The sequence below is a fragment of the Paroedura picta genome, chromosome 13 (genome assembly GCF_049243985.1).
Source record: "Paroedura picta isolate Pp20150507F chromosome 13, Ppicta_v3.0, whole genome shotgun sequence".
In the NCBI taxonomy this organism is placed as follows: domain Eukaryota; kingdom Metazoa; phylum Chordata; class Lepidosauria; order Squamata; family Gekkonidae; genus Paroedura; species Paroedura picta.
In genome coordinates this window covers 728,718-742,288 of record NC_135381.1, presented here as the reverse complement: position 1 = coordinate 742,288, position 13,571 = coordinate 728,718, and the positions used below count along the sequence as shown (strand labels likewise).

The 13,571-nt window shown below is 60.2% G+C and overlaps 2 protein-coding genes across 2 annotated transcripts; both read left to right on the top strand.

Annotated features, from left to right (window-relative positions):
- Window positions 1-550: 550 nt before the first annotated feature.
- CRYBB3 (crystallin beta B3) lies at window positions 551-3,638 on the top strand. Its single transcript, XM_077308897.1, has 6 exons — window positions 551-617; window positions 1,067-1,146; window positions 1,600-1,715; window positions 2,291-2,423; window positions 2,694-2,836; window positions 3,391-3,638. The coding sequence occupies exons 2-6, from the start codon at window positions 1,072-1,074 to the stop codon at window positions 3,554-3,556; spliced, it is 633 nt and encodes a 210-aa protein (XP_077165012.1). The 5' UTR covers window positions 551-617; window positions 1,067-1,071; the 3' UTR covers window positions 3,557-3,638.
- A 5,648-nt stretch (window positions 3,639-9,286) lies between these two features.
- CRYBB2 (crystallin beta B2) lies at window positions 9,287-12,116 on the top strand. Its single transcript, XM_077308517.1, has 6 exons — window positions 9,287-9,375; window positions 10,039-10,109; window positions 10,598-10,716; window positions 10,809-10,941; window positions 11,382-11,524; window positions 11,797-12,116. Exons 2-6 carry the CDS (start codon window positions 10,062-10,064, stop codon window positions 11,963-11,965), a joined length of 612 nt encoding a protein of 203 aa, XP_077164632.1. The 5' UTR covers window positions 9,287-9,375; window positions 10,039-10,061; the 3' UTR covers window positions 11,966-12,116.
- The last annotated feature ends 1,455 nt before the right edge of the window (window positions 12,117-13,571 follow it).

Here is a 13,571-nt window from a genome sequence, read left to right as displayed (position 1 = left end):
GTGGCCCAAGCCGTTGGGGGTTCTGCGCTGAGGTATGGCACGCAGCTGGGGTCCCTGGCCTGTTGGGGCTGGTTCCGCCTCCCATGGCAGCCATTTTGTGCTTGGCTCCGCCTCCTGCAGCAGCCATTTTGGTGTTGTGCCCCCAGCCCCGTCTCGGAATACCAGAAGCGCCCGGAGGGGTGGAGCCGCTGTTCCGTGGCCATCCAGCCCCTTCGGCCCCATGTGGCCCCTCCTGCTTGCCTGCCAGCTTCTTTCCTGGTGCTCCCCAGGCGGGACTGCTCTGGAAGCAGAAGGGGGATCCGCAGGCGTTGGCCCGGAAAGGCGACCGAGCCGGGAGCCCAGTCTGAGCCGGGCCCTTGGCCAAACACTTGGGAGAGCTGCTGACCCAGAGATTCCCGCGGCTGGGGCAAAGAGCGGCCGGCCAGCGTGGCTGCTAATCTGCCCTCACGGCAGGCCCAGAGCCCAGCACAATGGGGCCGCTCTGTAGCGGGTGGAATCAGACAGCTGCTGCCTCAGCATCCCCCCAAAGCCCCGCTGTGGGCAGAGAGGGCCCCATATATAGCGCAGCTGTGGGCCTGGCCTGCCTGTCGAGCATCTCTGCTGCCCACGGGGAGGAGGTAGGCAGGCCCCTGCAGCTCTGGCGAGGCTTCTGCCGGAGGGATGGCGCATTCTGGGGGCAGGGGTTGGATGGGCCTCTTGCCCCCCATGAGGGGGGAAGGGATAGCGGGGGTGCCCCCTCCCTGCCCTGGTGGTGGCCTGGCAGCAGAGGTGCCATCTCCAAGGTGCTGAGATGTCTCCCCATGTTCCCAGGGGTGTGGGAGGGGGGGAAGGTGCAGAGAGAGCCCCGTGCAAGCAGGACTCCTCAGCCCCCTCCCACCCCACCCCAAGGCTGGCTGAGGGACAGGTGCCCCCCCTCTCTAGGTTCTGCTGGGGGGGGTGCAGAATCCCACCAGCCACTCAGGATGCAGCCCATTGGCCAAGCCGAAATCTTGTGCGGAAATCTTGTGCCCTCCCTGAAGGCAAAAGGACTGACCGCCTGGCCTGGGGGTGGGTGGGGGGGTTTCAGGCGCCATGGCCGAACAGCAGAGCCCGCCGGGGGAGACCACCGCTGCCGACAGCCCCGAGGAAGCCGGGCACAGCTTCAAGGTAGGGCTTGACGGGGGATCCTGGGCCAAGGCCGCCCTTCCTGCCCTGCCCTGCAGTCCCTCTGCAGACCCCTTTGCGGCCGGCCGTCTGCCCCCTCCCTGCCCCCCATCGCCTCCTCAGCAGCCTTGCTTGCCCCAGGGAGGAAGAGCTGCACACTGGGGGTGGGAGGGGTGGGACGCCAGCCCACCTCCCCCCCCCCCAGCAGCACTACTTGTGTGTGTCTGACAGACCCCTGTCCTTAAATTTGCCTGCAGCCTCAGGCATCAGACAGGAGTTTGGAAAAGCTAAGCAGGGTCAGTCCCAGGAGGCCGCAGGAGGACCTCCGCATGCCCCTTGCCCTGAATCCCCAGGAGGCAGGACCACCGCCCCAAACAGCACCACTGGCTGGAGACCCCTGGCTCCTGTCCTGGAGGCGGGCTGCAGACCCTTCCCCCCCCCCCATTGCCCTTCCAGGTCACCCTCTTCGAGATGGAGAACTTCCGAGGCAGGAGATGTGAACTGACAGCCGAGAGTCCCAATCTGACGGAGGAGCTGGACAAGGTGGGCTCCCTCCAGGTGGAGGCCGGCCCGTGAGTATTGGGCAGGTGGGGGCAGGTGGGCCTGGGCAATGGGGCACAGAGAGGATTGGCTTTCTCTGGCGACCGGGCAGAAGCAGCCTCCTGGCCGAGGGCCTTCCAGCTGTTGGGACAGCAGGCATGGGGCGGGGCGGAGGGTCCCGGGGGCCCCGTGGGAAGGGGGGTGCCTGGCAAAGGCTGCCCCATCAATCTACAGACTGCAGGAGGTGGGGGGTGCTTAGGGATGTTCGCAGGGACCAAACTGGCCACCCCCAGCAGTACAGTGGAGGAGGGAGGGAGATCCCTGGGCCCTGCCCCACTCCTGCCCCCCTTTGCTGGGCACTGCTGTCCACAGAACTGTTTTTCTGCAGCCTGGCTGGGAGAGAGCCGCTTAAATTGGGGGGAGGGGGGGCAAGGCTGACACCTTCCACTCACTGTACAGCTTTGTGTGTAAACCGGGCCCCCTCCCCCAGTAAGTGAGCCTCCTTTGCTGCAAACACGAGGCGGGATCGGCGGGGGCCTCCTGGGCCCCACCCCTGCCCGGTCCTGCCGTCGGGGCTCCCGGTGACTGTGGCTGGCCTCCCGCACAGGTGGCTGGGCTTTGAGCGGCTGGCCTTCAGCGGGGAGCAGTTTGCGCTGGAGAAGGGCGACTTCCCCCGCTGGGATTCCTGGTCCAGCAGCCACAGCAGCGACAGCCTCCTGTCCCTGCGGCCCCTGCCAATCGTGAGTCATCCCGCCCCCCCCCCCGGGGCCCTTGGGGGCTGTGGGCTCGCCTGCCAGAGGGCCGAATTCCTGCCGAGAGCCCTTCGGCACAGAGGGCTGGAGGAAACGAGGGCGAGTCATGCACTCCCAGCCTCCTGCGCCTTCCGGGACATGCTCAGTCTCTGGAAACCCCGGAGGGCAGAACGGCCAGTGCTTGTGGGGTGCTGTGGTGGAGGGGGGGCCTCACAGAGCCACTCTGCCCCCTCCCCATGGCCTCTCTCCCTCCCGCAGGACAGCTCCGACCACAAGATCCACCTCTTTGAGAACTCCAGCTACGGCGGCAGGAAGATGGAGATTGTGGAGGACGACGTCCCCAGCCTGTGGTCGCACGGCTTCCAGGACCGCGTGGGCAGCGTCAAGGCCCTGAATGGCGTGTAAGGAGGAGGGGCAGTCCCCGTGCAGCCCCTCCTGGGGTGGCCCTGCTGGCCAGAAGGGTGGAGTGGGGACAGACACCCGCCGCCCCTCAGCCCCTCAGCCAGCTGCTCGACTGGGGTGGGGGGAAGCCTGCAGGCCAGGAACGTTCTGCGCCAGGCTGGCCTCCCCTTGGAGCCGGGGAGGGCAGGGGGGGGCACCTGGGGACATCCCAGGATGGCCGAGAGCAGACCAGACTGCACTCATCCGATTGTGGGGGCTATACGTGCAGTGAGCAGAAGGCTGCGGGGGGGGGGGGAGCAGCTCAGTCCCAGTGTCCAGAATGCAGGCCCAGGCTCCCCGCCAGCCTGCTGTGAGCAGTGGCCTTGGAGTGGCCGGCAACCAGGACCAGCCAGATGGTCACATCGGCCCTGTGGCACTGGGGGGGGGGCACGGTCATGCGGCTCTCCCCCCACAGCTCAACGAGGCATCTGGGGGCGGGGCTGGGGGGGCGGGGGGTCCTCTGGCCGGAGGGGCTGACGGGGGACCTCTTGCCTTTGCCTCCCCGGCTGCACAGGTGGGTGGGCTACGAATACCCCGGGTACCGTGGCCGGCAGTACGTCTTTGAGAAAGGGGAATACCAGCACTGGAACGAGTGGGAGGCCAGCCAGCCCCTGATGCAGTCGGTGCGGCGCATCCGGGACCAGCGCTGGCACAAGAGGGGCTGCTTTGAGGGCAGCTGAGTGGACAGCAACAGAAGCCCGGCTGCGTGAAGACCCCGACTCTCTTATGATGTGAGACCCTCAATAAAGACCTCAGACCCTCCGGCCCGTGTCCTTCCCTTCTCTTTCTCCCCTTGGGGCCATGGGGGGAGGCTGCTTCCTGCTGCAGGCAGAGGCAGGCCTGGCTGGATGGGGGCGGGGGGGTGGAATCAGTTGCTGGGGGAGAGAAGACAGACCCCCCCCCCCCGGTCTTGCCTCGGTTCTCTCTCTGAGTGCCCCAGGGCCAGCCTCTGTTTGCCGGGTGACCCTGACCACCTCTCCTTCCCTGACACTTCCTTGCGGTGACTTTGTGTGTCCCCCCCCCCACCTCCTGCATAGTTGTGTTTTCTTAGGCCACTGGGAAAACATGCAGAGGAGCACTTGCCTGCCTGCCTGTGGGGGGGGGGTAGTCCAGTTTGAATTCACGCCGGGGGTGGGGGAGCATGTCCAGTGAGTGGGTCCCAGCAGGGCCTGGTGGGTGCCCAGCTTCCCCCCTGAAGGCTGCTCTCGGTTCCAGGGCCCAGCAGGCAGGCAGGGGACTTTCTACTCTGGCACGGAGCCCTTCCCTGGCAGGCGGCGGGGAACCTGCAACTGGGGCTGAGGTTGCTCGGATTGAGGGGGGGCTGGGGGGCTGGGGGGCTGTTGAGTGTCCCAGTGCTGAAGGTTCGGACAAGCGGTGATGGGGTCTGGCCCAGGGTCCCCCAGGTGGGCTACCTGCAGAGGAGGAGCAGGGAATCAAGATGAGAGGCTGCCACTCCTGACCATGACACCATGCTGGCTATGGGAAATGAAAGGACCACCTCCCCATCCCCCACCCCCACTACCAAAGACGTTCATAGAATCATAGAGTTGGAAGGGGCCATACAGGCCATCTAGTCCAACCCCCTGCTCAATGCAGGATCAGCCCTAAGCATCCTAAAGCATCCAAGAAAAGTGTGCATCCAACCTTTGCTTGAAGACTGCCAGTGAGGGGGAGCTCACCACCTCCTTAGGCAGCCTATTCCACTGCTGAACTACTCTGACTGAAATTTTTTTTTCCTGATATCTAGCCTATATCGTTGTACTTGAAGTTTAAACCGATTACTGCGTGTCCTCTCCTCTGCAGCCAACAGAAACAGCATCCTGCCCTCCTCCAAGTGACAACCTTTCAAATACTTAAAAAGGGCTATCATGTCCCCTCTCAACCTCCTTTTCTCCAGGCTGGACATTCCCAAGTCCCTCAACCTATATTCATAGGGCTTGGTCCCTTGGCCCCAGATCATCCTCGTCACTCTCCTCTGTACCCTTTCAATTTTATCTACATCCTTCTTGAAGTGAGGCCTCCAAAACTGCACACAGTACTCCAGGTGTGGTCTGACCAGTGCCGTATACAATGGGACTATGACATCTTGTGATTTTGATGTGATGCCTCTGTTGATACAGCCCAAAATGGCATTTGCCTTTTTTACCGCTGCATCACACTGCCTGCTCATGTTTAGTTTACAATCCACAAGTACCCCAAGGTCTCGTTCACACACAGTGTTACCTAGAAGCGTATCCCCCATCCAGTAGGCATGCTTTTCATTTTTCTGACCCAGATGCAGAACTTTACACTTATCTTTATTAAATTGCATCTTGTTCTCCCCCTGGACCATCAGCTCTTGTGCCAGTTATTGGAGAGCCCCCCCCCCCCCGTTGATGGACTGTCTCCACTATGCAGCACTTAAAGCCAGGTCTCCAGAGGGAGAGGCCACAGAAACCCACTCAGCTGACCCCCTGCTCAATGCAGGATCAGCCTTGACCCTCCCTGGCGCACGGTTGCCCAGCCCCTGCTGGAAGCCTTGGAGGGGGGGGGGAGGGGAGCCAGTTCCACTGTGGAACTGCTCAGGCTGTAACCGTTTTCAGAAGAAAACTAGGTTTTCATCTGCCCTAAGGAATCTCAAAGCGGCTTCCAATCTCCTTCCCTTCCCCTCCCCACAACAAGCACCTTGTGAGGCAGGCAGGGCTGAGAGAGCTCCGAGAGAACTGATTACCAGGTTCTTTGGAGCAGAGATGACCCCTCTTAACCACTATGCCCAATTGACTCTCCAGCCTTTCTGCCTTATTCTAGGGGTGCGCTTCCATGTGCATGCACACATCCTCAGAATCCTCAGAACACACACATAACGAGAGAACAGATTAGCCTCATGCGCAGCAGAAGGAAGGTCAAATTATGCCTTACTAGAATAACAAACTGCATTCATAAGTCCTTTGGGTTCAATCGCTGTTCACAAAACAGAAGGAAAATAAAAATCTTAAAGTTAGTGATTAATGACAGACACATTCCCAACTCTGAAAAGAAGTAATTAAAAGAGGTCTGTTGCTAACCCCATCGGCCACCACCCAAGCATGGGAGCATCCCTACAAGTGACAAGCCAGACTGAGTTTGGTCTCCTGTCCGAAGACCAGAGAATTGGATACTAAATGACATTACATAGTTCATCACATCACATTACAGCCCCATGGTCCCAAGTGAAATAAAATGAAGAGGGAAGTATAAGGAATGTAGACATAAGAGCTGAATGAGGTTAGTCTATGGAGTGCGATAGGAAACCAATGTCCCTGTTGAGTCCTGGAAATTCCAATGTTTTGAGCGCTGTCATAACTTGCATCTCAGCAGTTCCCCTTTCCAGTCTGTTCTCAATGTTTCTTTGCAATAAAACAGTCCCATTTAATGTCCTGGAAGACTGAAGTGTTCTCGTGCAGGTTTCTCAGTCCTGTGAGTTTGGACGGAGAAACCGACATACTGGCTACAAAGAATCGTGAAGAAGAAGTCTTTAATTCGAATTAGTACTTGATGCCAAAACAGGGACTGATTAAAAGACATGTTTTCAGAGCTTTCCTCAGTGGCTTGAATGAGTGATAGCATGTTCTGCATGCAACAACGTTGCTGGTTTGCAAATATCTCTGACCAGTGTATTGGAAATCACAGAGTAGAATCGGGGCATGCAGAGAATAACATTTACAAGCTCTGTAGGCTATTTATTTATTTGTTTCTTTAGATTTCTTTGCCGCTCTGCCACCAGTATTCAGCCCCCGCAAAAAGGATTTCTAGCAAGTCATTCTCGTGGGGCGGGAATCTCAAATTTAACCCTTGGTTCCTATGTGAGAACTGACGGGTCCAATTAATTCTCCCTGCCTCGACTTGGCCTGCTAGCTTGGCTCGGCCACAAAATGGCTGTCACCGGAGGCGGAGCCAGCCACAAAATGGCTGCCGCAGTGTCCCATCAGCAGCACAGTGAAGATTCATTGGGTTGTGCTGGCAGCTGCTGTCCAAGCAATAGTTTTAAAAAAATCTGCACAGTCCATCGAACCCCCAGTGGCCAATCAGAAGAAAGAGCACAATGGAATCCCGTCCATTTCTGAAAACCCTTGGGGTGGGCACCAGGAAGGGTGCTGGCAGGCACCACGTGAAGGACCCCCTTCAGCACTCCCGCCTCCTTTTCTCCTTGAGCTGGCGATTGGTGGAGCGGGTGGTCCTCCCAGCCAATACGCTGCTGCAGGTGCCCAAGGATTTTTGCCTCGCTTATAATACGTTTCAACTCTTGGGGGTCGGTGGCAGCAGTTTGGCCACGTGGTTTCTGGGGCCTTCCTCCGTCTGCTGCAGCCCTGCCTTCCTTGGCGCCAGTTTCTGGCTCTTCCACTCAGTGGGTCCTTCTCGCCAGAGGGGTTTATGAGTTGGTCTGCTGGTGTTCTCGCTGCTGTCAGCGCTTTTGGATTCATTCTTTAATTTGCGGCCGGCTGTCACGTTTTGTCCGAATTGTCTCACTTCGATTCTGATCGCAGAGAGAGACACCCAGAATCTGCCGCTGGCAGCACATTGGGAAGGTCTCGAGTTTGTGGGAAGTCCTTGGATTGGCAGGATTCGTGTCCGGAAGAGACGGACTCTGGTCTTGAGGGAGATGTTTGTCTTGCTCCAGAGGCGCCGTTTGAGCGAGGCGGCTGCTGATGCTGCTGGGCCAATCCCACTGGGGGCTCCAGGGGTCGAGGGCACTTTCTTTCACCCAGGAGCCTCCGTATGCAAATTCTTTGACTTGCCCCATTTGGGCTCCATTGAGGTCTCCATTTGTTGGTGATCCATCTGTGGTTATGACTTTGGTTTTGCCCAACAACAACAATAAGCCAGTAATAGCACATAAAAGTACAATATAAGGAGGGAAAGTGCAAAAGGATCCACTGCTAGTGAGAACAAAGGCAAAGAACATGCTTTAGGGCAGTGGTCCCCAACCTGCGGGCCACGACGGCCATGGCGCCGGGCCACGGCTCCCTCTCCCCGCCCCCCCCCCCGCGGTAAAAAACTTCCCAGGCCCGATGCGTGGCCGCTGCGCGCGTGGTCCGTGCGGGCGCGGACCGATGCCCTGCCGGTCCCCAGCCTCAGAAAGGTTGAAGACTGGCCGTCTTCAAGCAAAGGTTGGATACACACTTTTCTTGGATGCTTTAGGATGCTCTGGGCTGATCCTGCGTTGAGCAGGGAGTTGGACTAGATGGCCTGCATGGCCCCTTCCATCTCTATGGTTCTATGATTCTACGGCCACCAGTGAGGGGGAGCTCCCCACCTCCTTAGGCAGCCCATTCCACTGCTGAACTAGACTCCTAGAATCCTAGAGTGGGAAGGGGCCATGCAGGCCATCTAGTCCACCCCCTGCTCAGTGCAGGATCCGCCTCAAGCATCCAGGAGAAGGACCTGTCCAGCCGTTGCTTGAAGACGGCCTCTCCTCTGCTGCCCACAGGAACCGCTCCCTGCCCTCCTCCAAGGACAGCCTTTCAGATCCTTCCAGAGAGCCCTCCTGTCCCCTCTCAGCCTCCTCTTCTCCAGGCTGAACCTTCCCGTCCCTCAGCCTTTCCCCTGGACTGGGTCCCCAGGCTGCCCCGGACGACCCTCCTTGTCGCTCTCCTCTGCCCCCTCCCCATGTTGTCCACGTCCTTTTGGAAGTGGGGCCTCCAGAACTACACGCAGGACTCCGGGAGTGACAGGCTGGGCTGGGCAGCTGCCCCCATCCCTCCAGGTCAGAAGGAAGCTTCATAAGGGTGACCTCTGAGTTTTTCCTTATGGGCTGTGAGTGTCCCTTGGGCCACCCAGAGACAAAGCAGAGATAAAATTAACTACAATGGGATCCAAAATTAACTACATTCTGGGATCCAAGAGAGGCACCCCTACAGTGCTGGTCAAGGGGACGATCTGTGGACAGGTTCAGCCTGAATAGGGCAGCTGGTGCTTTCCTGCAAGCAGCCCCGGGCGTGGAGAGCTGGCCATGCTCGAAAGCCCACCCCCAAGAGCCAAGGCCTTGTCCCCCCCTCCCCAGAGGCTGGCATCCCAACATCTGGCACAGTGGGGCCTGCACTTTCCCCAGGGCGGGTCCACTCTGAGCAAAACCCAGCCCCCCTGCCACCCCCCATGACAACTGCTGAGCAAGGCACTTTGGCCTCGTCCCCCAGGGAGGGGGGCCAGTGTGGCAGGGGCCGCATTGTTCCCAGAGGATGCCCAGGGGGCTTGGCACCGATGCTGCTGAGGCTGGCAGATCCCGATCTCCCTGCCCGGACAAAGGCGCCGGCCCAAATGTGACAGCTCATGAAATCGCTCGGCCGCTGGGTCTTTAGGCGGACAAAGGGCCGGGTGGGCTCAGCTGCTCTCCGTTTTCATTGCCCGCTAATCCAGCAGTCTCCACACGGGTCACACGGTCCCGAGCGCGGTGCACCGCTGGCACACGGACGCAGCTGGCAGGTATAAATCTCCCCCCTCGGCCGCAGCGCCGTTCAGTGGCATAAGCGCTTTCGTGTCAGCGGTAAGACCTTCCCTCTCGTTGTGAGGCTTTGCAAGGGGTCCGTGTCGCCCAGGGGGTGGGAAAGGCTCCCGGGGTCACCCCGATCCAAGCCCCACCAACACCCCCGCCGTGGTCTGCCCAGGAGGCAGGGGGAGGGCAGGCTGGCCCTGGTGTTGAAGCCGCTGTGCTGTGCTGGGTTGTGCCCAGAGAGCCCATAGATGTGGGTCATGGGGGGGGTGGCATTGATCTGTCCTCCGTTGCTTCCTGGGTTCCTTTGCCCTTGGCCTGGCCGGCATGTGAGCCTTTGTATTTCAGTGCAATACCTGAGCTTTTGGGAAATGTGCCTGTCTGATGTTTTGATCGTGTTCCATGCACAAACCTGGAATGGAACTGTGTTATCTGCACGTGATCTGTGTGTGTGTGTGTGTGGGGGTGGAAGCTCTGGAGCGGCTGCTGGGCTGTGGCTCAGAAGGTCTGCAAGAACAGGGGCCAGGCAGGCGTGGGGCACGGAGGGAGGGAGGGAGGGAGGGAGGGAGGGAGGGCGGGAGGGTTGGTGGCCCCATGTCCCCTGCCCCTGGGCCCAAGTGCCACATTGTTGGGTTGCAGCTTGGAGGCCAGGTGGGACGTGACTTGCCTGCCCCCCCCCCATGCATGTCATCCCATTATTTGAGGGTCTCTCCCCAGGGAAAAGCCAGGGAGGCCTCATCATGGCTTCGGACCACCAAGCTTCCAAGCAGCAGCCAATGGCTTCCAAGGTTGGTGCACAATCGGGGGCAGCTTTGTGCAGGGGGGGGGCGTATTTTGGAGGGCATTCCTATGGGATGGCTGGCTGGATGTTGGCTCCCCCCCCCACCACCACCACCAGGTTGGCTTTGTTGTGGAGGAAGGGAGACCACCTGGATCTGCATTGCAAGCTTCCAGGAAGACCCCCCTGTGGGGTCATAGAGGAGGGAGTGCCCAAGGCGAGTCCCAGCCCTTCCCCTCCCAAAGGAGGCAGGACAGGTGGCCCCCATCTCCCCCCCCCCCGCAGAAGGGCTGGGCGGCTGTGGTTCCCCTGGGGCGGGGCGGGGCGGGTCTCCAGGCGAGGGAGGTCTGCTTCGCTGCGCTCGGGGCTCCCGGGCTCCCGGGCCAGGCGGGAGAGACGGCGCAGAAGGGCCGCAGGAGCGCCGGGAGGAGCGCGTCGGTCAGCCGGCTGCTCTCTTCGGCTTAGCATCCCCCCCCCCCCCCCGTTCCCTCCTTGCAGATCGTCATCTTCGAGCAGGAGAACTTCCAGGGCCGCTCCCAGGAGCTGTCGGCTGCCTGCAACAACGTGAAGGAGGCCGGCCTGGAGAAAGTGGCCTCCATACTCGTGCAGGCGGGCCCGTATGTAGCCGAGGGGGGGGGGGGCGGGAGGCGGCCGGGGGGGGGAGCGCCCTCTTCTGGCCGGCCCCGCTCAGCTGCCGGTGTCTTCCCAGGTGGGTGGGCTACGAGCAGCCCAACTGCAAAGGGGAGCAGTTTGTCTTCGAGAAGGGCGAGTATCCCCGCTGGGACTCGTGGACCAACAGCCGCAGGAGCGACAGCATCGCCGCCCTCAGGCCCATCAAAGTGGTGAGCAGGAGCCGGAGGAGGGCGGGGGGCGGGGGGCGGGGGGGGGGGCTAGAGGCCGCTCGCAGGGGCCCGCAGCCCTTCCCCTCCGGCGGCCTGTGCTGAGCGGTGCCAGGCAGGGCAGAAGGCAGGCCCGGCCCAGCTGAGCCAGAGGGGCCTGGCCTGCCTTCGAGGGGCTGAGCCCGGGGTTTGTACCCGCAGGCAGCATCCATGGGGGGCCGGGGGCGGTGGTCCTTTCTGCCGGGCTGCCCTCTGTCGTGCCTGCCGCCCTCGTTCGCGTGCCCTTGCCTTCCTTTTAGAAATCCTGGGGCTGCCTCTGCCTTCACAACAGCCCTTGGCCTGTGAATCCCCCCTCCCTCCCCCCACCCCGTATCGGGCCTCAGGGGCTCCTGCGGCGGCTGCTGCTGCTGAGCATGGTCTGTGCTTGCCCCCCCCCCCCCCAGGACAGCCAGGAGCACAAGATTGTCCTCTTCGAGAACCCCGGCTTCACCGGGAAGAAAATTGAGATAATCGACGATGATGTGCCCAGCTTCCATGCCCATGGCTACCAGGAGAAGGTCTCCTCTGTGCGTGTGCAGAGCGGCACGTAAGTCTTCTGCGGGCACTCGGGGTCCGACTGTCTGCTGAGCAGTTTGGCTTCCCAGTCTGCTGCCTCCCGGTCGGTCAGAGGGGTTTGGCCTGTGCATGGGAGGTGGGGGGGGCAATGACCCCCTGGAGGTGGAGGGGTCAGGCTCCGGCCCAGAGTCAGGCTCTCTGCAGCCCAGGGCCCTCTGCCGCTCTGCCGCTCTGCCGCTGTGCTTGTGGGCAGGGGGGTGCCCGGGGCGTCATTGTGAGGCTGTCCTCCTCTTCCCTCGGCAGATGGGTAGGGTACCAGTATCCCGGCTACCGAGGTTACCAGTACCTGCTTGAAAAGGGGGACTACAAGGACAGTGCCGATTTTGGGGCTCAGCACCCCCAGATCCAGTCTGTGCGGCGCATCCGGGACATGCAGTGGCATCAGCGGGGGACCTTCCACCCCACCAGCTAAGCCCCCTCCTCCCCCATCGGCCTCCCATTGAAGAGGGCTGGGCGGGGGCTGAGGGGGCCCACGAGGGCCCGTTCTCCGGCTTTCACACGGCCACCTGCCGCTCCTCTTTGCTCCTGCTGCCTATTGGCTGAATAAAGCTTTGCCATTCGAAGATGCTGGGTGATTCCTTCTGTTCCCGGGGAAAGGACCTGGGCGGGGCTCTGGGTTCTGGTGTTGCCCACCCACATCTAGAATCTAGACTGCCTCTGAACATGGAGGTTCCCTCCAGGTTCCCTGGAGCTGTCAGGATTCAGACCCACTGCAGTGGTCTCCCTGGACCTAAATCAAACTTCCATTTCACCAAAATGTCCTTTTTTAAAAAGGCAAAAAAAAGAACGAGGAGAGCGGTTTCCGCTTCGTGAAATGTGTTTCTCTTCCCTCCATTCACCCTTTGAGCTCCTCTGTTGGCGCTGGGAATGATGCTGCAGAATCCGCACTCTCAACTCACAGACCCAGAGCGTGGCTTTCGGGCGTCCCTGGGTGGGGCAGGCACGCAAGAAGTTTATTTTCTTTAGAAGAATGAGAACCGACTTAAAAAACAAAACAAAATATTGGGTCAAAACGGACAATCGCGTCCCTGTTCCACCGAACCCACGCAAACTATGCGCAGTTCCTAGTTCCTTGTTTGTGAAGCCAACCACAAATATTAAATGATATCCATTAATAAACATTTTAAAATATTGTTGATACTCCAAAGGCTCTGCAGGTTTGGACCTTGAAACTAGGTTACAGTAACCTCCGAGAAAGATACCCTCCAGGTTGAACTGGGACCGCTGCCTGACGGTGGTTTGCCCAAAGGGTGCTGGGGGAGCCTGAGCTGCAGGCTCTGGAGACTGTGCCACGGATGGTGGCCTGCCTGTCCACCAAGAGGGGCAAAGGCAGTTGTCCCCAAGAATCAGGCCTCATTCTGAGCCAGACCACCGTGAGTGAGGCTCTGCGGCCTCTATGGGGCCAGGGACCGGCAGGGGGGTGCTGTTCCACAAGCCTGGGGCAGGCACCAGTATGGCAGCTGTCTATGCAATGGAAAAAGCAAACACAATGGAAGCCCTCTCTGAGAAAAGTGTGCCATGGAGCTCTCCCCAGACCGGGTTGCTAGGCCACGCACAATTAACGTGGCTGAGGGTTCCGAGCCTGTTAGGCAGGAGAGGAGAGGAGAGGAGCAGGAGAGATGCTTGCAGAGGCAAAGGGAAGGTGGCTGGAGGAGGGAGCCAAAGGGGCTGAAGAGGGGAAGGGAACAGAAGAAAGGTGTGTGTGTGTGGGGGGGGAGCGAAGGGGCACAGGCTGCTACGGGGAGGAAAAGAGACGGGTGGGGGGGAGGTAAGAGGGGGAGAAGCCAATCCTTCTTTCCCAGACATCCACACAAATTGTGCCAACAAGGTGGTATCTGGCGAATAGAGGTTGTTCCTGGATTTCAGGTGTGCGCCCCAAATCGGCACATGCGCAAGTCCCACAGGTGGAAGAAGGGCAGCTGGGCCAGTTCCCAGGCCTCCCGCTTGGTGAGGCAGGAGTGGCTCTCTCCCCAGCCTTCTGCACAGCTTCTCCAAGTGAAGTGGAGATCCCCAAGGAG

Bases quoted from the DNA above. Each gene is read 5' to 3' on its own strand.
- CRYBB3 (XM_077308897.1), top strand. From the start codon at position 1,072: ATGGCCGAACAGCAGAGCCCGCCGGGGGAGACCACCGCTGCCGACAGC. The intron at 1,147-1,599 runs GTAGGGCTTGAC...TTGCCCTTCCAG, and splicing joins AAGCCGGGCACAGCTTCAAG to GTCACCCTCTTCGAGATGGA. The intron at 1,716-2,290 runs GTGAGTATTGGG...CCTCCCGCACAG, and splicing joins CTCCAGGTGGAGGCCGGCCC to GTGGCTGGGCTTTGAGCGGC.
- CRYBB2 (XM_077308517.1), top strand. From the start codon at position 10,062: ATGGCTTCGGACCACCAAGCTTCCAAGCAGCAGCCAATGGCTTCCAAG. The intron at 10,717-10,808 runs GTATGTAGCCGA...GTGTCTTCCCAG, and splicing joins ATACTCGTGCAGGCGGGCCC to GTGGGTGGGCTACGAGCAGC. The intron at 11,525-11,796 runs GTAAGTCTTCTG...TTCCCTCGGCAG, and splicing joins GTGCGTGTGCAGAGCGGCAC to ATGGGTAGGGTACCAGTATC.